Genomic DNA, 26115 nt, shown 5'->3' on the forward strand with positions numbered 1-26115 from the left:
AGCGACAGTCTTTCTGTCACTACTTTTTTCTTTTGGGGGGAAATATAAAAACTACCCTATTCTGCGTTAGAAGGGAAGTGAGTTTGTGGGAGGAAGAATTTTGCACAGAAAGGCAAAGATCCACACACCTCAGGAAAGCTGGAAACTCTGCCTTTTAAGTATTAATTTGACAGATAGGAGTTTCAAATCCTACTCTCACTCTCTTCAGGATTCATCCAGTTTGCATGCCTATGCCCCTGCATTGCCTGAAGTCTCCAGTTCTTTTTTTTTTTTTTTTTTGTCTGACTGTTTGTTTTATTTTCTGAAGCAGAAATTGCAAACTGGATCCAAGAACTCTTTCTCAACGCAGTAGGCATTCTCCCACGTGGGGCTGAGCTGGACGTCTCTTGCAGTCGCAACATTATGGTGCTGCAGGGCATGCTACATCCAGATGAGCATGTAGAAAGCCCTGTCTTCCCTAAGCTCTTGACTGCGGTACCACAGTAAGCTCAGACAATGAAGGAGAAAAGGAAGGTAGATGTGTGTTAGGGGTGGAGAACAGTATGCTAGCAATGAGCCTGAAAAGTGGCTGAAGTCAGAAACTAGCAGAGGAAAGGGAAACTCTGCCAAGGGCACCAGGACTGGGGACAGAAAGGAAAAAGAAGCAAGTGTAGACCATACACCATTTAAGAGAACTGCACATCAGTAGAAATGAAAAACAGCCTGGAGGAAAAGCTGGACAAGCAGACGGAGAGTGATACACAGTTTGCAAGAGGGAAGAAACTGAGGGGAAAAAAAAGAGTTACAGATGTTGAGAAGTCATATAGCAGGAAAGAAGAGGGTCTGGCTTGGCATAACAGGAAACAGGAACATAAACTGTGAAGACATCTAAAGGCCAAACTAGACAGAGCTGGGCTTGGGAAATTAGGCTGAAGAGAGAAATTCAGAACCAGAGACGAAAGTTACTAGGAACAGTGGGAGAAACAGATGTCAGCTTGCACTGGCCAGCAGTAGCTTGGACTTGGTGGGCAAGGAAACAGGGCCAGGAAGACTGAAAAGGCTCAGTGGGAAGGGGCTACAATGGAAAACCAGCTAGGTGGACTGAACGTAGCAGGGGTGAGAAAAGGCCTAAAATGGGTAGTAAGATTTCTCTACCACCACTGAGTCTTTTACATGTCCAAATCCCCTCAGACAGCAACTTCAGAGACCACTTCCTGGAGGAGAGGGGAGGGATGGACCACTTTGCACCACCCACTGGCTCAGAAGTGCGGAAACCACTGTAGGATGACACCATGGCAGAATTTACAACTTCTGATATTGCCCTTGAAAACTCAGGAAACTAAATGTATAAATCTACTAAAAGTCTAGTGTACCTTTTATAAATAACACCACCACCACCACCACACAAAGCCCTCAAACCCTTTGCTTCACCAGCAGTGTCAACACACATCTGAAAGTTGCACAAAAGGATTTTTTCCATACATCTCCTGGCCACTACTGTCCGTTTTCTCCCGTACTCTGTTCCTTTGCCCCAAGAAGACTAACATCATAGGAAAAGTACTTACAGATAGCTGCTGGAATTCCTGTACACGAAATTCTCAAATTTTTGTGGTAAACAGCAAGGTTTGTAATATTGAATAGATGAAATGATGACTGCTTTATTTTTAAGAACCAAACTGCTGTAATTATGATTACATAGCTTACAATGGATGAAACAACTGAGAAGGATGTTTTCATAACCATATGTTTTTCTTTTTCTTTCTCTTAGCTCAATCTTAAACTGGAGATGTTGCACTAACACTACATAAACCCATTTCAGGATTCCTGATTCTGGACATTTCTTCTTCAGCTTTAGAAAAGGTGGGGTTTTTAAAAGGAAGTTTTGGAGATTCTTCTCATCAGTACAGAAGTCTCAAAAGGTAACTAGAACATCCAAGCTGGAATAACTTGGATTATACTTGGATTATACTTGGATTCCATGTATCCTGTCATTGTTCTGATCATGGGCCTCCCATTGCAGCTGATGGGAATTTTGTGTGGAAAATGATGGCACGAGAAGGAAGTTAATCATAGAATAGAATCATAGAATCATAGAATTATTTACGTTGGAAAAAACCCTTAAGACCATTGAGTCCAACTGTTAAACTAACACTGCCAAGTCCAACACGAAACCATGTCCCTAAGCACCACATCTACAGGTCTTTTAAACACCTCCAGAGCTGGTGATTCAACCACTTCCCTGGGCAGCCTGTTCCAAGGCTTGACAACCCTTTCAGTGAAGACATTTTTCCTAATATCCAATCTAAACCTCCCTTGGCGCAACTTGAGGCCATTTTCTCTTGTCCTGTCACTAGTTACTTGGGAGAAGAGGCCGACGCCCACCTCACTACAACCTGCTTTCAGGGAGTTGTAGAGCACAATGAGGTCTCCCCTCAGCCTCCTTTTCTCCAGGCTAAACAGTCCCAGTTCTCTCAGCCGCTCCTCACAAGACTTGTTCTCCAGACCCTTCACCAGCTTCGTTGCCCTTCTCTGGACATGCTCCAGCACCTCGATGTCCTTCTTGTAGTGAGCTGGACGCCCACCTCACTACAACCTGCTTTCAGGGAGTTGTAGAGCACAATGAGGTCTCCCCTCAGCCTCCTTTTCTCCAGGCTAAACAGTCCCAGTTCTCTCAGCCGCTCCTCACAAGACTTGTTCTCCAGACCCTTCACCAGCTTCGTTGCCCTTCTCTGGACATGCTCCAGCACCTCGATGTCCTTCTTGTAGTGAGCTGAAGATCTTGTAGTAATGTTACCAAATTATGTGGCCTGCCATGTTTAGATATGTTGAAAAAGAGATTTAGCTATAAAGAGCTTTGTTTATTAAAGATATTTCAATGCTAAGGCACATATTTCCATGCCAAGGCACATGAAAAATAAGGAGGTGACAGCCTCCTGGTGACAGCCAACATGGCTTCACTAAGGGCAAATTGTGCCTCAATGGCTCAGTGTCCGAGTAGAGACCTGTGATGAGTGGTGTCCCTCAGGGGTCTGTATTGGGACCAGTATTACTTAACATCTTTGCAGGGGACATAGACAGTGGGATTGAGCGCACCCTGAGCAAGTTTGCCGACACCACCAAGCTGTGTGGTGTGGTCGATGTGCTGGAGGGAAGGGATGCCATCCAGAGGGACCTTGACAAGCTTGAACGTTGGCCTGTGTGAACCTCATGAAGTTCAACAAGGCCAAGTGCAAGGTCCTGCACATGGGTCAGGGCAATCCCAAGCACAAATACAGGCTGGGTGGAGAATGGATTGAGAGCAGCCCTTAGGAGAAGGACTTGGGGGTGTTTGTTGATGAGAAGCTAAATGTGACCCAGCAATGTGCACTTGCAGCCCAGAAAGCTAACTGTATCCTGGCATGCATCAAAAGAAGTGTGGCCAGCAGGTTGAGGGAGGTCATTCTGCTCTGGTGAGAACCCACCTGGAGTACTGTGTTCAGTTCTGGGGCCCCCAGCATAAGAAAGACATGGACCTGCCCAAGCTGGTCCAGAGGAGGGCCACGAAGATGATCAGAGGGCTGGAGCACCTCCCATGAGGTGAGTTGGGGTTGTTCAGCCTGGAGAAGAGAAGGCTCTGGGAACACCTTATAGCAGCCTTCCAGTACCTGAAGGGGGCCTACAAGAAAGCTGGAGAGGGACTTTTTAGAAGGGCATGTAGTGGTAGGACAAGTGTTAATGGCTTTAAACTGGAATAGGGTAGATTTAGACTAGATATAAGGAAGAAATTCTTCACTATGAAGGTGGTGAGGCACTGGAACAGGTTGCCCAGAGACGTTGTGGATGCCCCATCCCTGAAAGGGTTCAAGGCCAGGGTGGATGGGGCTTTGAGCAACCTGATCTAGTGGAAGGTGTCCCTGCCCACGGTAGGGAGGGTGGACTAGATGATCTTTAAGGTCCCTTCCAACCCAAACCATTCTATGATTCTATGATATGTGTTTAATCAGTAGCAGAGTAGCAAGATGTTTATAATAGCATTGTAAGTTGTATGAAATTCACCAGACCTGATATTTTATTGCACATTTAAAATTCAGACCAGATTCTAAAATGCAGCTTGAATTTTGTTTTCACAACAAACTCACGCAAACCCCATAATTTTTTCATGAAACCACATGAATATCATACTTCCAAACAGTTTGGCTTTCAGTTTTCTGCACATATCTGAACCTAGAAATCAAAGTGAAATTCAAGGAATGGAAACTCACATGAATCAAGTCCAAAGGAAAGGTCTACTCAAATTCTTGCATATCTTTAATGAGGAGTCATGCCCAATATCTGCCAATTTCTACAGAGCAGTGTTGCATCCTAAAGGCTCACTTGAAGTATTCCTAACTGAAAAACAATGAACTGAAAAAGAAGTGTAGGTTTACTGAAAAATTACTTTAAGGTATGAAGTGCCTGGAAGTGTTCTGGAGCTGAACATCTCCATATCCTGCTGTTCAGGTGCAGGGTTCTGTCATACTGCATATATGCATTTGTATGGAGTTCATTTATTTATCTTGCTGAAAGATATGGAACATTAGTTTCGGGGCGGGAGTATTTCTTTTTGGATTGCATACGTACTCAAAAATAAAGCCTATAGTAAGAAGGAAAATATACCCTGAACAAGGTAACATTGTCTGAAAGGTGCAAATCCTCAGGCCCTGTTTATCTCCAAACTTTCTCTGTCATGCACCCCAAACAAACACAAGAATTCAGAGCAATGAAAGTCTTCTACCTGCAGCAGAAGTAATAGCTGAAACCTCAAGGGATCTGTTAGCCAATGTGGATGGTGCCTACTGTGCCCAGCACTTTGTTTCACCAGTAAGACAAAGGTTCTTCTCGGCAAAATCTTAATGCTACAGATGAAGTCCTGAGTCCTTTAAGATCATTGGCAAAATCGATACTGGAGATTGGTGAGTCCAGGATTGCATTCAGTATTGCTTTCTGAGTATACATATGCAAATATGTCACCTCCAAACCCTGATATTACAAACATAAGCCCTTCACCATCTTAGGCGAGAGGAATGCACAAATACACAATATTCCATGTCCTGAAAATTACCCCTTCCACTTTCTGAACTGCTCATTACTTCCAGTTGTCCTTTACCTCTGTCAGGCATTTAAATTAAATTGGTTTGCATCTGTTTGTGAGAAGCAGAGCTGGTTATCGGCACTGTACACCTATGGCAGATTGTACAAAATGGAAGTAGAAGCAAAATAGGGTGTCTGAAGCAGTATTTTAAGGTTTACAGGTTTAACAATACTTAATTTGAAAAACACACGTGCAGGCAGAAGAAAGCTGTTAACATCAATATGCTTTATAGCAGAGAAGAGTGAACTCAGCTTTGGAGCTGATCTCCCTGGGGAGAATATGTTACCATTTTCACTCAGAAGCCACCTGTTCCTGGAGGTTGGACCTCTTTTTTGCCATCAGGTCTGTAGCAACCAGGATTTTTTAATTCTTTTTACTTTTTCAGTTAACAGTTATTCTTAGAGTTTTTCTCTTATAAGCCTGGATTGATTTCTGGGAACCTGGAAGCTTGCACAAGTATGGAAAGTGAGAAGCGGGAGGGAGCCAGTGCTTTATAAGGAGCTTTAGATGGGATTTGCATTTACACGTGCATGTGCATGTGTGTGCCTTCAGTAGATGTGAAAGAAACTAGAAAGTTATAAGGACTGCAATGTTCTGGACTGACTAGGTGAAGCTCACCGAGATGTACAAGAGCTGTGATTATGAAAGCATTTTCCTCCAAGGCTGAGGTGCTGATGCATACAAAACCTCTACCTAGACCTCCAACTTGAGATAAAATTCAAATGTGCAATAGCAGGAACAATATAGCTCTGAGGAGTATGAAAATCCTCATTCACACATAGCAGGGCAATACATAGATAGTTCAGCCTTCAGACTCATCCAGTCTTTGCCCTGTATGAGAGACTGATCACCATGAGCACTGGGGTGCAATGAGGTCCCCTCAGAACCTGTGTGCTGTGACTTCTCTGTCTCCGACACCCACAAGAACCTCTACATCTAACGTGAGAAGTCTCGAGAAAGAGGTGATATGTGACACTGCTTAATCCATTTTGTTTAACTGGACAGAAATCAGACTGGCGAGGTGCTTTCACATGAAACTTTTTGAGCTTTCAACATTGAAGCTAACACTTGCTTCCTCCGTGGGAATTGTGGGAACAGATGGAGTGAATTCATATGTGAGCACTGCTTCTTTCTAGAAATTTAACTGCACTTGTTGAAGTGATGAGCTACAAAGACCTCACTCCCTTCCCATGTTAGACTGTCACCATTTACCTTATGAATTAAGATACTTGTGCTTCAATAACAGCCCTTAACCTTTGGCAGCAGAAAAATCTAAACCAAAATCTCACCAAAATATCTAAAAGTTTATAAACTCTTGCAGTGTTTTTCACAACAATTTAACAGTGTATTTACATTTTTTCATTGGAAGGGTGTGGTAATTTAGCGGATGAGCCAAGCATCTCGAACTGACACGCTTGAGATCTGAATTACAGCAGCAAAATAGGGGAATTCTGCAACAGCAGATGCAAAATTGCTTCCTCCTCCTGTTTTGACGGAGAATCCCAAGTAAGACAGACAAGCACATATCCATCATTCTTCCAACATTGTTTCTCTCTCAGGCTTATTCCTTTCCCAGGGTGCCACTTACATACCCTTAATATCTCTCCTCAACTTTTGGACGTGCTCCTTGTGGGCAGACTAAAATGGATTCCTGTTTTTAGAGTCATCCCAGTGCCTGTCTGTGGGTAGGCTCACACACGAGTCTGGGCCACTGACACTCTCCTTCTGGAAAGTGAGCCTCTACCTTCCATTTTTTTTCCCCCTATTGTTGTGCTGCTGCATGCTCCTTTTCAAGCCTACTTTCAGAAACCTGTGCAATTTATTTATCTCCAGTCTTTCCATGTCTCTTGTCTCTCAGCTAGCATTGTATCTCAGCTTGCTCTAACAGTTGTTTACATGCCATACTCTCTGAACCGCCCACAAAATACAGGAAATACTATTTTTATGTTTTACAAACAGGGCACTCTAGGTACAGGGAAATTAACTAACTTGCCCATGATTTTATGTGAAGTCACTGACAGAGCACAGAATTGTACAAGATCTCTGAAGATGCAAACTAGCAGCCTTAGGTACATGGACTAATATGTTGGTTAGTTCCATGAAAAATCACATTAAAGTAAATCTCATTTAACTATGTAAGGCAATAAGAAATGCACTGTGAGCAGTATGTCAGTAAATTGACATTAACTGCAGAGCACTTCCATCACCTTACAGATCTTGCAATGAACTTCAAGCAAGTAAGAGACCTGTTCTATGCTGACAACTCTTGCAAATCCATGACCAGTTTCATAGTCATTACTGAGTTTTTAACGCACAGGTCCAGCTTCAGATATCAGGTCAATATGTGAGTTTTACTTTTCATAAAAGTTTCTAGGCTCACTGTTGGCAAAAAATAACCAGAAAACATGATCTTTAAAGGCTCAGATACCGACAGCAGATACAAACAAGTTTGCATGCAATTATTGGAAGTCTTATCATTTGAGCTATCAGGATTGTTATTTTAGAGGTATTACACAGCAACAACGTGGGGTTGATGATATTGCTTTTGAATATTGCAGGAACAGAGCCTATATTTTTGTAAACCACCCCAGCTGGAAGTCGGTTGGAGCTTTATGAGTTATAAATTACTTTACTGAAGAAACCAAATCAAACCAAACAAAAAACCTCACACACTTTTTAATCTCTTTGGATCTCTAATTTACAAGGCTTTTGTCTTGTCTTATTTTCCTGCTATGGCAGTAGATAGGTAATTCTTCATATGGCTTTTAGCTCTTGTAATGCAATGGGGTTCGATTCCACTTCTTATCAAAATTCAGATTCTACATCTTAGACCAGGCTTAGACCATCATGAGCACACCTAAAATTAATCAGGTGAAACTGCCAAAGTATCATCAAGGAAAGAATATGGAAGTTTTAAGAATCTTACAAAGAAACGAGGAAGAAAAGAGGATTAGGGAGTACATTTTGGATCAGGATTTGGAAAATCCCTAAGGTGGGGAAGGTGGGATTGGGGTTTGGCCAATTTGCAATACTCGGCTCTGTGTCTGGATTCAGCTTTCCAAAGTTTCCAAAAGAGGAGGGGTGTGGAGGAAGGAGAGGAGTTGGATTCAAAATTTTTGGGTTTTGGCCCATCTCTTGTGCTAGCGATTAATGAGAATGCCTGGACAGCACAAAGCATACTTTGAAATGTTGAGCCAGCAAGATATTTAAGCAGTGGAGAAACCCTTCTTTCTTAGCAAGAGAGTTTTGAATATCAAAATACTAGTGAAAATGCCATGTGGATGGAACACCCACTCGGCTACAACGGGGTTCTCCATGGAAAAGACACAGAGTACTTACCCCCACGTTGGCCAAGTTAATAAAGATTAACAATGCAGACAAACAGCAAGGATTATAGCACAAAACCACCTAATGATCTGTTTAAAAGCTGGAATCAATATTGTTCTTATGACAATCACAGAGATCGAGAAGAATTGAGAGTCAGTGTTGAGGAAAAAATCTTCGGTTTAAAGAACAAAGCACATTTAAAAATATAGAAAGATAAAGAATATGTCATAAAACATGAGGGTAAGTGGTAGGATTTTGAAACAGTACAGGGCTCAAATGGCTGCAACACATGCACAGAAGTGGAAAAAGGTATTCAGTGAAATATTTGAAACATATGGTTTTTGTTTATGTTTCTTGCAAATATTTGGGAAAAGTGAACAACTCCTACCTGTATACAATCGTGGCCATGAATGCACTATTATGTTGTAACAAAAATGTATTTATAAGCAACCAGTAAAATACTGGAAGAAATTATAATGTTAATAACTAGGAGACTATCGTGTTCCATATTAAATTTTTCAGCACTGCAGCTCACTATGCAAAGAGCAGCAGTTTCTTCTTGATGGATTAAACAGTTTCAAAATGGTAGAAATACAGGAAGCAGTGAAACAAGACAGATAGTATTCTCCTTTCAAGCTAAGCAGAAAATATTCTCACTATCAGAGAAACAGGTGAAAAAATGAAATAATTTTTGTTTCCTGTATTTACATATGGTGGGATCTACTGACTTTCAAGTTTGAATTCATGAAGGCTGGCAACTCAAAATTAAAATCCATACGTGAACTGAATCTTCACAGAAAAGGCTCTTTTTAAAAACATTTAAAGAACGATTGTGGCTGGTAAATATATGAGTAGCTTGCACTGAGCCAGGCATGTGGTTAGATGATATAATCTTAAGGAGCCTAATCCTCCTCTCATTCACGGAAGAAATCAGGAATAATGAAAGTGAACTCAGAAGGGTCTTTTACAAACTAAAACTGGTGAAACTTAGAGCAAAATCTTAATTTGTATGACATTTAATCTGCATTATAATTTGTTTTATCATGTAATTCAATGTATGCTCATATAATCTGAATTTCAAAAATAAAAGCCTTTCATATAGCAATCAAAGATAAAGATGATCATGGCACTAAGTGTGACAAATACTCACTGAGGAACTGAAGAAAACTATCTTGACTAAGAGCATTAAACCTTCCCCTCAAATGAGAATGATGTGATTCTCCAATCAAATCAATTTCTGCAGTAGACACAAATTTCTGAGCAATGGAAGATAAGGACCATTCACAAATAAACCTCACTAGCTTTAATCAGTAAAAACTAAACCCCTCGGTCATACAAGAACTTAATATCTACACCTAAACTCCATGCACAGTTTTGATCAAACTGGTCAATATATATTATCAAAACATATTAAAGGACACTTTGAGAGGAGAGCAGGTAATGCTGCATGGGTAAGCACACAGGACCTGGTTGGTTGGAGTTACTCAGAGTCAGAAGCCAAATGATTTGGTTCTATTGCACTTCTGATTTCCAGTAACTTTGTCAGCAAATAAGGGAACAATTGTTCTTTAACTGAATTTCAGAAGTAGGTTATTTAGAACCATCATTTATTCACATACTCAATGGTTCAAAGCCTGATGTGCCAACATTTTTTCATGGGAAAAGCACATAAGACTGAGTCCTACTATAATTCAGAGCTTTAATCTCAAAGGCCAATTACCACATGAATTCTCATGAGAGTCTACTATTGTCAGGTATCTTGTTGGATCATGCATGTCTTAATCCTGAAGCACAAAATAATTATGAGAAATGTAAGAGAACGAAAGGACTTCCTTTATCTGTGCAAGAGAAGCTTTGTAGTATCATCATCGTTGTATGTCACAGATTTTCTGAGAGCTTTTTACAGTGTCTTTTTAGCTACTTCATATGACAGTCTATGACAGACTGGCCTTTACTTTTGCAACATCTAGCATCTTGCCTGAAGTCATAGCTATAAAAAAAAAAAAATCATGTATCTTGGAAAAAAACCTCTTGGAACCATCATTATAATTTGTCTGTCACCAAATGCCATTTGCTTTATTTAGGCAGTTTATCCAGTCAAATGTATTGTATTTCATGCATACTTGTTTCCAAAAGCTACTTCTTCATGATGCACCACATAATCTGTTCTACATTTAACTTATAAAGACTTTTATAGACTTATCTTAATGTAGTTTTTGGCTTTATCTTCTTTCTTTTATTTGAGTCCTGATTTATAAAATTTGCTTTTATGCATCTTTGACATTAACAATTGTTCTCACCACTTAGGTTTGTAATTTTATTTACCTGCACAGCAGCATTGAAGTTGATAAGAAATATTCTTGTGCTGGAGTATGTCTTTGTTCAGCGAAAGATACTGGCTAAAAGTCATTCTTCTGCAAAAAGCTTTGATGTAGTAAGAAGGAACTGTATCTAAATCATGAAAGACTATGGAGCAGATTACCTAGGCAATCCTAATTGCTTACTGTGGTTTTACAGCATCATTTATATGTAAGGTTTACATTTCCCCACTATGTGTTACTTCTGCCTTCTCCCCTCTCCCCTCCTGGCTTTGACCACACATGCATGGACTTGTTCTTCTGTCAAAGTTCGGAGCAAAAGATAAAGCAGAACAGACAAGTTTGTATTGCAGGTCTGCGTTGTATCTTCCCTGTGAATTGCGAGGGGGGGTTGGTTGCTTTTGTTGGTAATTCTTTAACATTTACGAGCACAGACCTTCACTACACAGAAGGAGAGAGAGTAAATGACGTGTAGGTGCATCATAAAATACTGTCAGCTTATCAAAAAGTTCCTGTGATGCCATCATCTGTTGAAAAGCTAATGCAGGTAAGATGGATGAAGCTGGAAGAGATGAAATAACAGCTTTCATACTGACACAGCAATACAGCACTGTACGCCTAAAAAAGCATACTATAATATATATTTCCTTATCTGTATGAAGGCTCAACTTTCTAAAACCTGCATGTAACTGGACATTCAGAAAGATACATGCTAACTAAAAACCTCTATCTGGTGGGAAGGGGAAAACTGCTCAGAAATGCTGTACAAAAGCAATGGGTAAGGTCGAAGAATTGTAGTTTTGTAGTATCACTTAGCAGCAGAGGCTATAACACCAGGAGTTTTACATGTCTTTAGTACATCTCCTACAGTGCCATCTATAATCATTAGGCTTTACATTTCTAAGGCTTTTCTGTCCAATAGAGCTTTGTTTCCATTAATTGATGGGCAGTCTTTTCTTGGAGTCTTTAAAATGCAGGCTGAGAAGCGAGCTGTATGCCATTAATCCCACTGCCCCACTAATATTCACAGTTAAGGGCAGCGCTTCCAAAGAAACATCCACCTCAATGAAAAAGATGCCACATATAAATGAGGCTTACCTGGTGAATATAATGCATTTTTTAGGATCACTGTGCCAAGTGTCTAACAAACTACAAAATTAGCCAGTTTCTTCAGTGTGAGTCACACTAAACTGAGGTTTTGCCATTTATAGACGTGCCTATTCATTAGCACAGTTACCACCATATGATTTAGAAGTATCTTTTATTTTCCACATTCAGATGTAAGAATATGAGATACAGGCAAGTAAGGTGCATGGTATGCTTAAAATCACGTGAAGATTCTCTAGAAGTGTCAAGATCCTGGTCAATGATCACCAAACCACTCTCTGCCTAATTGGCTTAGTGGTAAATAAAGAAAATTCTTTTAAGCATATGCCCAGATGTCATGTGCTTTGTGTTTGAAGTAATGCTGCTCAAGGCTACTTGAATTAAACAGTGTCTTTGATTATCTATTATCTGATACCTAGGAAGGCAAAATCCACCCTCTGCAGTGGTTGGGTGGGGTGGGATAAAATAAAACAAATTAATTTTATATGTGTGTTGAAGGGGTACCCAGAGCTCCCTTTAGGAAGATGGTGCACCCATCCAAGGACAGCATTTGATAAAACACTAGTTAAGTTACTGATTCAAATTTTCTGAGCTTTGGCTTTATTTTCCTCTCCTGAACCATGAATATAGCAGTAGCTCCACCACTTCAGTTGTGGGAGAGACAGAGCAGAGTTAAGGTTCCACTCTGCATTTTAATGCTTTAAAAAGAGCTAAAAAGGAAAAAGAAGTACTTTTTACTGCATAATAAAAAATAGCAGCTCACTCTGGCCTGACAAATAGCCCAGTGATTCCAGTAAGAATGGAGTGGGTGTTGGTCAGGGCAGAGTCAAACTCTGTAGCTGAGATTCAGTACTTGAGGAAAAAGACATCCTTTTCCACCTATATTTTTCTTCCACTTATTGTATATTTTCTTTTATTCTTCTGGGAAACACTGAGTCTAAATGTTTTACTCTGGGCATCACCATGTAACATGTAGGCTGTACTGACACTGTTCCACAAAACACTGGGCTGGACCTGCACAGACAGAGAGCTTGCCACTTCCCCAGTTTATATACTCCTGCACTGCACTTGAAAAAAATCTTACATGTTGTTCAAGGCTATTGCCAGAAGGGAAAGCAAGTAAAGTGAAGAGCTTCATTAGGGAGAAATAATTATGAGTTTAATTAAACAGCATATATTTGGATTCCAAATAATATTTTGCACAAAGTTTTAATACTTTTATTTCCCATCTCTTAAAATTTCTTTCTGTTTCCGTTACAACGAGCATTTTCCAAACAGTAGTTCTCACTGAATCTGTGGTTCAGGAACATGGATGGTTGATTGCATTTCAGAGAATCATTTCTTGATCCTTAGTAAGAACAAGACGTAAGGCTCTATGTCAAGGATAATCAACTGAAAACAGGAGTTCAGGTAATGTTGATTGACCTGTTCTTGAATCTCACTAGTCTCATGAAAACGACACAGGAGTCGTATACAGAGCATTATAGAGAGGATTCAGTTGCATCTAGTTGGCAACCATAAAACAATGCATCTTGGAATAAATAGTGCCAGATTTTCCAGCATTAGACACACAGTTACTGGCTTCTACATCACAAGATTTTTGAAGTGCCTTGTGTGACTGAAAACTTCTCTTTTTTTTTTTTTGAAAGCACATGGATACATGCTCCCTCAATGTGTATATGTCATCTCTTGCTGTGATTTATCCTACTTCCTTCCTGTGTATCATGACTGGAGCAATTAATATAATTTCGGGGAACATAATGAGCCGTATTCCCCAAAAAGGTCCTGAGCTAAAGATCTCAGGCACTCGTGTAACTAAAGACACGTGTTGGTGCCTGACCCAAAGGATTTGCGAAGGTATATTCATTGGCATTGGAGTGTTTTTGCAGAAAGTGGATTTTTTAAGAGGTGGTGGCCTGTGTTTGTGTAGTTTGTTCTTTACATTGACCTGACATGTCTGCCTAAAAGCCTGTATATGAGATACCGAACTCTTCTGAGGCTTTATATGCTTGCTATACCCCTGCTAAGTGTTTCCAGTTATAACTTTCTTTGGAAAGAATGCCTCATCTTCAAAATACAGCCCCAGAGATTAATGAAAAAGTAGCTGCTTTCATAAACAGGATAAACTAGATATTTGCATGACAACAGATTTACAACCACAACAACGAGTAACCTGCAAACCAAATCATCAGTATTTTTAGTGCCATCAGGTTTGCATATTAAGTTCTGTGGGCAGAACTGTTTAAACACAGTCAGAATATTTAACAGCATGCCTGTAAGAAACAACATTCCTCATTGACAGTGAGGGGCCCAGAGCATGGGGCAGAGTTGCAGCAAGGAGTCACCATGGCGATTGCTTTCATACTTTTTACAGTATTTGTTCCATTTGTTGGCTAGAAAATACTGCTGGAGCCCCGTGTAATGTTAATGCATGTTTTCTCACACAGACTGCACGCGTTTTTAGGCATGATCACTGATTTATAAGGAGCAGTTTATCTGTGTAGATTTTGAATGATGAAGTCACTGTGCTTTGTCTTACACCTCCTCATTCCCCAAATGGTCCCAAAATGGGCCACTAGAAGCCAGCCAGGGATGAATACTGCACCTGTGCGTGCAGGTGTACGTATGAAGTTGTGCCAGAGGAAAGAGCAAGAGTCTGACGATGCTGATGGACTGTTCAGTACCCAGATTAGCAGCTGACCGCTGCAGAGCGGCCAGCAGTGCGGCAGCCCCCTCTAGGGTATGCCGAAAAGATCAGGCAGAGAGCAGCAGCAAAACGGGAAACAACCTGGAGAGGATGGCAGGGACTAAAACTAAAGGAGCAGCCAAGAATGAACCCCCAAAGTCCTACTGGGCAGAAAGAAAGACTTGCCCCTGTGAAGGGGTGCACCCCCAGGCACGTTGGCAGCCAAGCTCCACCACCACCTTGAAACGTCCCCTTGGTACCCCAGGAAGGGCCAGGGTTGTTACGGAGTGAAAACGAGATCTCCTCCAGATTAGAGGGCAGAAAGACAACAGGCAGTAGATTAAAGTATCCCCACCATCAAGAATGTGAAAAATAGCTATTAATTTAATTTTACTCAACTGGGTTAGTCCCAGCTGTTTGAAATGAGTAGCAAGCTGCTGTGCTAGCCCAGGTGGCTTTCTCTGTAAGGTTAGCACATTTGTTTCCCCAGGTGAAAACAGCAAAAGTGCTCAAGTTACAAAGTGGACAGTAAAACTCTTATAATGGGCTCCCTAATAAGCCCTTTTCTCCCATCCTTGTCCTTTCTCAAACAATTCAAGAACCCGGAAGAGGTAGTGAAGTACCCTGGAAATTACATCTGTCCCCTTCTCTGACAGAGCAGCAAAAATAACAGCTGGGACCATGTCATTTTCAATGGCAATTTTCAGTGCTCAGATTAGCCTGTGTTTCACATGGCTGCTGCTTTCTAAGCAGCACTGAGCAACAGAAATGTCACATGGTCCTCTGGTATTTATTAACATGCCTCTCATTGCATTGTTAGGTCGGTGGCTGTGTTTCTGATTAAAAGATTGCTTCTGTGAATAACGATGAGAAATAATACTATGATGTGCCACCTTACTAACATTTCAACATAAGCTATTCACTTTTGTTCACAAAACTTGTCAGCATCCAGGGAAAAAATAACTAGGTCATATTCTCAGTGTAGCCCTACTGATTACATGTATTCAATTGGATGATACTTGAATTCAGTTTGCTTTTAAAAACTGAATAACAAGGTGCTCACACAAAGTCATATCAACACAAGTGAAAGAACTTATTTAGCTGTCCTTTAAATTTATTCAAAGGCTGTATAGAAGAGATATTAAAACTCTCAGTCTTCAGCAACATAATGCTATTTAATGCTGTAATGGGCCAGATTTTGCCTTCAAATGAACCTAAATGAAGTCAATAGACATAGGGACCCTATACACAGATTTTGTCCTAGTCAAAAGAAGGGGTTTTCCTGCTTAGACCTAAGAGTTTGAAAATGGTTGTAGAAGCAGGAAAAACCTTTCTCACAGACATTTTGTCGACTCTGATGACTTACATACTGCAATTCACTTGAGAGCTGAGGCACTGTGTTTCAAAATTTCTGTGGAGCAGAGCACATTTTGTTCTCTGCCTGCAATGCCAAGCACACAGACAGCGAGTGTACAGATTGTAGGCATTAACTGCAAGCCGTAATTATACTGATATAGTTTTGTTTGAAAGTTCAACTAAGAAGTCTTTTGCTTTCTGTTATGCTTTTTCTTTTCCTTGCTCAGAAAAACAAAACGAAAAAGCAAACCTAAAATAAATGTAAACAGAGAAAATTCAGTACAACCCTGTCAGCTCAAGGAAAAAAATTTCACAGCTAATTATGAAATAAAGCCAATGCGCAGGAATATTGTTGTAACATAATGGTTTCCTGCTGCTTGCTTAGTGTTGTAGTAGGACAGTGGTGTTCGTCTGCACAGCAGAAGAAAAAGGTCTTGTGACGGTCACCAACTAAAATAACAATGTTTTTCTTTTATCATACAACAGATGCAGATAAGCCATTCTTGCCATGTGTTGTTAGTGTTGATAGGGCAGAGAGAGTAATTTTTACTAGGATGGTTTCTGATGGCCTTCAGGACCATGCAGTACACGCGCGGGTGACAGGCAGGTAGGTAGAAGAAACTGATGAGGACTGAGAGGAAGTTCACCCCTGCGTGCACAGAGATGGCACCGGCATGGGGAGCACTGCCAAAACCATGGCTTTGGCGGGGCCCCTCTGTTTCCACCAGCATGATTATATGCTCCTTTGCCCCACTTTTTAGCCACAGGGGTCAGATGCCTTATCTAGATCTGCAAAATCCCACAGCAGATGCCATCCAGAATCTCTTTTTCTGTTGAGTACAATGCTTGTTTTGATACCTAAGTTATAAACACATTTTAGTGTTTATCCTAATAGCTCCTGAGATTAAACCAAATCTGAACCATAAGCACCAGCTCGATTGATTTATTATCTGGAGAGAAAAGACATTTTGCATTTCAGATTTTATAATGCTTACTTTTATATTTTATTTTATTTATTATATCATCTTTATAATTTGAACAAATTAAAATTTCATGTGGTACTAAATGATCAATCAGACATAACAGAACTACAAAAATAAATACATTGAAAATTTAACTTGATAATATTTGTACAGAAAGTGTGTGAACAATGACAAAAATTTTTTTGAAACTTACTGGAAATGCCCATTTTTAACCATGAAAACTCTTGTCTTTAGGTCTTACTCCATCTTTCTTAGTTATTTCTGCTATTGTGCTTAATGTTTAGAATTTTTTATACTCACAAACCAGATCAGAAATTCTCTAATGCCCTTTGCTTTTTTGTGTGGAAGGAGAAGGAAAAGCAGGAGAGGAGAGTCACTCGCATTTTAATTCTCTAGTGACAAGTTAGAAACAATAGACAAAATGGTAGTAAGAAATAGAAAAATAATGCTGTGTATACTCTTTTTCTGAAAGAAGAAATCCTTTCTATAGCTTTAGTCTTATATATTTTTTCAGAATGTAACCTCAGTTCAAATCAAAAGGTCAGATGGGAAAAATAATTTTATTTTAATTTACTCCCTTTTAAACTTACAATACAGGCAATGGATTCAAAATTACTTTTGTTGTGTACATTAGTGACTGACAATTGTTCAATATGTAGCTATGTGGTGAAAATCAGAAACTACTTAAAGAATTAGTAATTTTAAAATTCATTCATACAAGGTAGTAGTTCTGCAGAAACAAAACAGTTCCCATTTCATCAAAATATCCTGGAATCAATAGTCCAAAATCACAAGGTTTTCCATGATGACATATAGTCAATGATACCACTACTTCTCGTTATGTCTAAATGAAGAGGAACCTCATGCATTTTGGGGGAGGGAAAAAAATTTCCAAAGATCATTTTTTGTGATGTTGCCAATGGTATTAAATTACAACCAAAAAAAAGTAAGATAAAGTTCAAATTGCCATTTATTATTTTTATTTTTCCTATTCTTGTTTGCTAGCTTGCAGTAGAACACGTGCATGCTTTATAGGTTTTATTGTTTTTATGGATCAGTTTACCATGTTTTACAAATATTGCATTGCACAATATTCCCGTAACACCCGTGCTGGAGATTTCACATTTTATGGTTTTTTTCATAAGCACAGGAAAATTTGCTTCAGCATCTCAGCACAATTCCACCTGCTGTCATATCTCAGACCACTTCTGCGGTAGAATCATTTCAATACAACATGGCGAGCTGACCTTTTTCAATGTCCCTAAACAGAAACAAGATCCTCACCAGTGTCAGAGACCATAGAAGACATACTTGGTCTCTAGATATTGAACACACAAATCTGTGTTAGCTTTGGGAACTAGGCTGGAGTCTCTGGTCTAAAAAGTTGACTAAAAGAATTTCAGGTACCAAGGTACTGAAGTATACACCTGTAAGAGATTCTCATGCTTCTCTGTAAATTATGTTCAGCAAAATGGCTATGTCACACTGCTCACACTGCTTTTTTAAAGTATAAAATCCAAAGGATGGTGCCTGTCAAAGACATTGGAGGACGTTTGTGGCTGTCATGGTCCAGTATCTCTAGAAGGTGAATCTATTCTCGCGAAACAGCATATTAGCTACTGCTTATTTCTTTTACTGCTAGGAAGAAGAACACGGCTTGCATTCTTTGAAGAGTCATATCCCTTTTCTCTATCGCTAAATAAACTTTCCTATGCCTTGCTTTTTCTTCGAGTCTTTCTTTGCACGCTTCAACTCTTTCAGTCTTCCTTGCAATTCTCCTCTTCCTTTCTGCTTTTTTTCCTCCTTTTCCTCCAAAGACACAGAACAGAAGAAAGCCAGGGATACAAGACAGAAACAAGAGCATGATATTTGCTCATCTGAGTCACCGGAATCCAATGTTGCATAATAGTTGGAGACCTGTCACAGGTTCAAACCAGACAGATCCACAGAATAACTACCTCACATGCTTCCAAATAACACAAGCAAGTAAAAACCAAAAACCAAAAAACCAAGACCTCAGAATGAGAGGTCAAAGGCATTTCTAGTACCTTAACTCTTTGCAAATGTAGGTCATCTGTTGGCAAGCAAATGATGGCAAGTAAAATTTTCAGAAGATAGGACTTTGCCTAGTCTGGCTGTTTCAACAAATTGATACCACTTGAACTGGCTTTTCACTCCTCCTCACAGCCCTCTAGACAGATATGCAAGCTGGAAGTGATGCAGCAAGGAGGCCCAGTGAACACCAGAGACCATCATCCGGCTGGAGAGGGCTAGAAAGAAGTCTCCACTACAAGACCTCTCCATAGAAGACAAAACAGCCTGCAGTGAAGAAGGTTGGCCTCTCACACTCAAAGAAAATAGGGCTGATAAACATTAAAAGCCAGAGACTGAGCAGCAGGCAAAATGGGGATTACAGCACAAAGCAGGAGGCCTGAGGTGCCAGCCTAAAAGCAAAGGTTACAACGATTTTTGTAAGCAGCAACCAGAGACCAAGGGTCTCCTACGTATTTCTAACGGTTTTTAATGGTCATGCTGCTACAGAAAACTCAGCTGAAGTCCCAGAGAAAACAATACTTGGCAATGAAAAATTAATGACTAAAAAAATCACCACAGAAATATGGGAAACTGACAGGACATCCCTCCGTTTTCGATAACTGGATAGTTAGATACAGATAGTTTGCCTGCTGTTGCTGCTTAGATCAAAGCAGAGATTCTAAAAAAAGAAATAAGTAGTGTAAAATTATTGCAAATATTATTCTACATTTCTGCATATTTTGTTAAGCTCACGAGACCCTGAAGGAAAGACCCTGGTTATCCTCTTGGCTGACATTGACATAAAGTCATTGGCTCATGCAGAATCCGACGGGAGCCCGGGGAACTGGTGCTGCTCACCGGCCGGCAGAACGGAGCTCCAAGAGTACACGTTTAGGAAATGAGATTCTGTCCGCAGTATGCAACTGGATTTAGTAGAAATGAAATGTTTACTGCTCACAGGATCTGCAATTCCTGGGTGTATTCTTCATTTTAAAGTCTACAAAATATTGGTTTATGGAATGTGCCTCTTCTTTATTGTGCTTTCAGTGTATACCACACAACAGTGGGGGTCCAAACCTACCTATTCTATAAAATAATATATGAGGTTCTTCTGCTCTTTACAATTATGAGGAAAGTGCAAAAATGAGATTCACCATCTGTCATGATGGATAAATGTTAACCTTACCAGAGTGGCTGGTAACAGGTAGGGACAATGGGATGTTCTTATGCCTCTATTAGATTAACATTCATTTAATAGTCTAGGTACTATAATCCCTGGAACACACTGGTTCCAAGTTAGCTGAAAATATTTTACAGATTATTACTCAAGTGTTAACAAAAGCAGCAGGTCTCTCCAAACCAATTGTCACATTTCTCCAGATTTTCGTTTTGTCTTCCTGTGGAGCCCAAGGGAGGAAAAAAGAAAAGGAACAAGAAGGAAAAGATTTAAAACTCAGAGTGGAGAGACAGGTAAGCCATTTTTTTCATGCTTCTGCATGAATGCAATTCTTTTCAATCCTAGTACTTTCCAGCTGTTTCAAACACATCTGTTGGTGACGTATTGCCCCCTTCAATGGAGTTAAAAGTTGGCAGTGCCATTCAGAAGCCAGTTTGCTATGGTCTTGCTCTGGAGATCTGGTGGGAATTAGAGTACGCATAGCCTCTTTAAATGAACTTTCCCATCTCATGACTGCTCACATCCTATAGTTTCAGATTTATTTTAAATGACAATAGACGTGTTGAACTGGCATGATATGCACCTTAAGGAATATTCATAATTTAATGCCTCTCCCCTTCTAAAGGAAAATTCTGCTTGACAGCATATTTACAAGAAAATTTTGTGGGAATCTTCCTAAAAGTCTGAAAATGTCAGTTACAAAGGCATCATTGCAAAACATGCACCTTAATAAAAGCAAACAAGGGACATGCATACTGACTGTCTAAACAATTTGGCATTGAACAGTGTGAGAAAAAATGTGGAAATACCATCCAGACAAAATGTTAAAAAATTAACTGTCCATGACTTCAGTGATGTGCGAGTCATCAATAGTATCAATTTATGACTGCTACACACCAGCACTATGAAATTGTAACTCCAATATTTTTGTTTGAATACAGATTTTAATATCTCGTTTCTCAATGCCTGCAGGTTTTCCCCTTTTGTGACCATTCAAAAGAAATGTCCAAAGCTAGATTCTCTGTATTTTTTCCCTTTGACATAGTTCCACAGATTCCCTCACTGATCTTCCGAAAAAAAAAAAATTAGAAAAAGAAAAAAAATTTTGTTATTTAATAAATTTATCTTCTTATCATTAGATGTTTTCTCATGACTTTACTTTCCTTACACATTTTACTGTGTCTCAAGTTTTCATTTTTTTTCAAATACAGCAGGGTATTTCTCAAGGGGTTTGAGAAGGGAGGAGTGTTGCAGCTGGGGGAGAGTGTGAGGAGGAGAGAGGAAAAGGAAGACAGGAAGGCATGACTGGACCCACTGACCCTTCGCAGCTCCTTGGTCCTGACTGACCCAGGCTGGCTTTCCTCCTCCTCTTGCCTCTTCCAGAAACCACTCAGCTGCCATAAGATAATCAAATTTTGCTGACCTAAGAATGAGAATAAAGTCATTCTGCCTTTATCTATGAGGGATAGGGGGAGGAAAGGTAGGGTTTTGCTTTCACTGTGAAGTCTGGAGCTGGCTCTGGAAATAGTCATAAAATTTATAAAACACTAGTACAATGCATACATTCCTGCATATTTGAAAGGGAGGGAAAAACATGTGAAAAGCAAGGGGTTTGACTCTCCAGGCCCTCCATATGTGGAATTTCCATCCACATCAGTTGGAGTTCTGTTTATGAAAGGCTCGCAGAAGCAAATCCAAAAGGATATGTAAAAGCAGTAAAGACATTTTTTTTAATGTGAAACCTGAAGCATTTATCTTACTTCACAGAAAAGAGAGAGTACCCTGAAGGCTTCTGTAAGTGTGATTCAAATTTGATCAAAATAGCGGCTAGAGAACTAGGAAAGCAGAAATGTCATTTAATTTAAATACAGCACACCCCATCCAACATTCATTTTTCCTACCCCCACCACATAAAAATTCCTCCCAAGGAAGAATGTAAAGTGCTTTTTTGAAGATGGTAGAGATTTCCATTCTAACACAATGCAATCATTTATTAAGCAAGGAAAACAAAGTTTTTGCAAAAAGTAATACAGTATGTGGTGGAAGCTGCAAAAGACATTAAGTCAAATTTAGAAAGTCTAAACTTGTGAATTCCAAGCACAGTTGTGTAATATTGCCCAAAATAGTTCTGGTACTCTAGCAGGAAAAAAAACTTATATGCATACGGAAAATTTCTTTCAGTAAACTTCTATGCAATTTACGTGATCAGAACTTGATGTGCAACCTATTCCAGGGAAAAAAATATTTGCAGACCACTAAAATCAGTACATTGCTTTTGATATATTGTGACAGAGTTTTAAGACTCAAAGAAATGCATATTACAGAGCTAACAGAGAAAAGCAGTAGCTGAACTATGAATTCTTTGAACTAGTGTAGCTATGTATTTGGAGGACTTAGAGCAGGCACAGTGAGACTTCACATATTATATGCAACTCCTAAGTCCAAGAAAACAGATCTAAATATAATTCAGGATAACATAATATAAAATGACTTGCTGTTGTAAAGGACCCTACAATGCTGAGGTGGCAAGAAACGCATATACTGATATATGGAAATATATCAGTAAGAAAACACAGGAATATATCAAGGAAAGGTATCTTCACCAGAAATGTGGAATGCGTCATTCCAATAACAATCAGCTGAAACTTTGGTTCTGCCAGCGTATCTCATGGACTGGCCAGGAGCTTGGACTCCTAAAATTTTGCCTCAGAGAGAGTCCTGCCATCCAGACTTGAGCACTGAAGATTTGTGCTCAAGGTTTGTGAAAACCTGACACCCCAGGGCAGCCCTACCATGCATGCTGCCCCCAGATGGGGACTTCTCGCCTGTCCCAGAGTGGCCTGCAGGCTTCTGCCTGTTCACCAGCAGCCCCAGCAGACCAGTGTAACAAAAAAGCTAGGTAAAAAATTTGGAGTCTCCTGAGGATGTTATCATTATCTTATCATGTAATTCTGTACAGCAATGAACTCAGACATGTGGCGCTGAGGGAAAAGACTACTGCCTAATGATTTTGGCAAATTATCCTCCCTTGATGTACAATTTTGTGGATGCTACTTACTTCATTGTGATATATCATCTTCTAATATGGAGGTTACATGCAAGACGTCATAACATTTGGGAAGTTCATCACCTACTTTCAATAAGTAAATCCCTTCCTACATTTTTTGCCCACGCATGGTGCTGTAGAACCATAAATAGAAAACAGCACCCATTCTGCTCTTCCTGAAAGCTTTAAAAGATTATGACAGATTAAGCATCATGAATATTTCTTAGTTTATGTCTGCTTTGAAGTGCCTTTTCTCGCTTGAAATATAGAAGTGTTTGTCTTTTGAGGAAAATGAGTATGGTTTTCTTTGACATAGTAAGACCAAGTTATATCTGTCACAGAGGAAAATGTTATATTCCTGTCTCCAGGTAATCCATCCACATTCATAGGTCTAAAGTCCTCTGAGGAGTGTCACAAATCCACATAATGCTTCTGCATGCTGTTTTTTATGTTTTGTCCCCTGATTCAGCTCGCAGATGTGAAAAGACAAACAGCTGTCTCTTATATACACATATGCTGATTAATTCAGGTTATTTTTTCACATTTATATTAGTTCAGCCATTAATTTGAGATCATGTTTTCTCTTACAAACACTATAATGGAGTTTGACGTGCTTTCTTCCATACTAGTCCCATCTACTTTAGTAATCCTTGCCTATCCTGACCTGAAACTCCACGATGTGAACGTCAAAAACCATTGAGATGCAGGATAGTGGGAAACCACATAAAAGCATGATATTGTGTATCCAATCATCTACCTATAGGGAGAAAAAGAAGCAAATGTTGTACTGACAAAAGGCTGTTATCCACTTCTTCTTGAAGAAATTAATTTAATTTCATTTCTCTGCATTCCAATGTTAGTGTTCCTTTTGTTTTTTTGTGGTTCTCTGAAGTCATAAATGCCTACCCGATTCTGCAAGAGTTACAATGTTTGCTTTAAAATGTCATTCTTATGTACCGAAACTTTTTTTTTAAGATATGTTCATTCACTGCATATTTAAAAATAACTCAGCTGCATAGGCAAAACAATTTTAAAATTAGCATATTGTACCTGAAAATCACAGTAGGTTTGTGCTCACGTATTATAGATGCATACAGTTTCCACAGCCTCAAATGCTAAAAAGCAACTCACAGAGAAGTATTGTGTGATTCTGAACATCACTTGTCATTGGTTAAACGTGATCCTACTGAAACCTTCTGAACTGGGCCCAAAATTTCTGAAACAGCTAGACTGATGTAAATTTCTTGTTACCCTCTATTTCTCACCAAATCTAGAAGAAAAAGTTAGAAAGAACAGTGACGTACTCAGAGGAGACTGGAATGCTACATGCAGTGTAATGGAGACTTAATAAAACAGGGCAACAAGGATTAGTCCTTGACAACCAGGGGATCCACAGGTTTTAGTAAAATTACAAGATTTTAACTAGTTGTTTATCTGTAAGAGAAGAGAATCATAGAATCATAGAATCATTTAAGTTGAAAGAGACACTTAAGATCATCTAGTCCAACTATAAACCTAACTGTGCCAAGTTCACCACTAAACCATGTCCCTAAGTGCCACTTCTACAGGTCTTTTAAATACTTCCAGGGATGGTGACTCAACCACTTCCGTGGGCAGCATGTTCCAATGCTTGACAACCCTTTCAGTGAAAAAATTTTTCCTAATATCCAACCTAAACTTCCCCTGGCGCAACCTGAGGCCATTTCCTCTCGTCCTACCACTAGTTACTTGGGAGAAGAGGCCGATGCCCTTCTCTCTACAACCTCCTTTCAGGTAGTTGTAGAGAGTGATAAGGTCTCCCCTCAGCCTCCTCTTCTCCAGGCTAAACAGTCCCAGTTCCCTCAGCCGCTCCTCACAAGACTTGTTCTCCAGACCCTTCACCAGCTTCGTTGCCCTTCTCTGGACACGCTCCAGCACTTCAATGTCCTTCTTGTAGGGAGGGGCCCAAAACTGAACACAGGATTCGAGGTGCAGCCTCACCAGTGCAAAGTACAGGGGGATGATCACTTCCCTAGTCCTGCTGGCCACACTATTTCTGATACAAGCTAGGGTGCTATTGTTCTTCTTGGCCACCTGGGCACACTGCTGGCTCATATACAGGCAGCTGTCAACCAACACCCTCAGGTTCTTTTCCAGTGGCTTTCCAGCTGCTCTTCCCTGAGAAGATGCTATAGCAGTGTTCTAAACCCTAAGTTACAAAATTTTATTAAACTGGTAGGTAGGATAGCAGGAAACTGTAGAAAGATTCAAGTCACAAGTTATATGATGACTGTACAGGTATGGAATAGTTACACAGATAGAACAATACAGTGGTGCATTGAGTTGCTTCAAAGATCCCAAATGTTGTCCCTTCACAGGCTGTGAAACCTTTTCCTGTGGAGCTGGCTGTTCCCCAGCAAAGCCAACTGGTAAGTTGCATGCCTAGGCAATGCTTTGCCACCGGTAGCTTTTCCCCACGTCCTCACCTGTACACTACATTTTGGTATTGCAGCTATGCCACGAGTTCCCTGCTCAGCCAAGCTGGTCTCCCGATACATCTGCATACTGCGACAAAATGTTCTTGTGCTTGCCAGCTTTCCTGAGCTCCCCTGCCCTTCAGAGCTGCTTTCCATGGGAACCCACATCTGCACTTGCTTCCAGTGTAAGTCCAGATCTGCTCCCCTCTAGTGCAAGATCCGTACCTTGGTACCCTCCTTCCTCACCCGTTGTGGGATCCACTCCTTCATGTCTGCTGCAACCAAAGCCACATCACACCCCTGCACATCTTCAGCTGTGTTCCTGGGCAGCAAATTCTGGTCACCCTGATGGGCTCGCCTCGCCTACAGTCTGTGACCTGCAGACTTCCTCAGGTTACTTCAATGTCGCAAATGAGTGGTTTAGAGGCTGCTTAAAAGCACCATCACATTCAAGAAGATGTTTTCTGAATTCCTCACCCCAGCCAAGAGGTCCATAGCGTATGAGCATATGAGATTCAACAAGGTCAAGTGCCAGG

General features: G+C 40.2%; 1 protein-coding gene across 1 annotated transcript in view; it reads right to left on the minus strand.

The window, feature by feature from the left end:
• Positions 1 to 25666, minus strand: part of LOC104079410 (ADAMTS-like protein 1) — a gene marked incomplete at its 3' end in the record, with an annotated part of 92918 nt that extends 67252 nt beyond the window's left edge. Inside the window, exons 1-2 of the mRNA XM_009581445.1 lie at positions 25589 to 25666; positions 23788 to 23880 (exon numbers count right to left, since the gene is read on the minus strand). Coding sequence (XP_009579740.1) covers positions 23788 to 23880; positions 25589 to 25666 — 171 coding nt within the window. The remainder of the gene's footprint in view (positions 1 to 23787; positions 23881 to 25588) is intronic.
• Positions 25667 to 26115: the final 449 nt, after the last annotated feature.

The sequence above is a fragment of the Fulmarus glacialis genome, unplaced genomic scaffold (genome assembly GCF_000690835.1).
Source record: "Fulmarus glacialis isolate BGI_N327 unplaced genomic scaffold, ASM69083v1 scaffold4637, whole genome shotgun sequence".
Classification (NCBI taxonomy): domain Eukaryota; kingdom Metazoa; phylum Chordata; class Aves; order Procellariiformes; family Procellariidae; genus Fulmarus; species Fulmarus glacialis.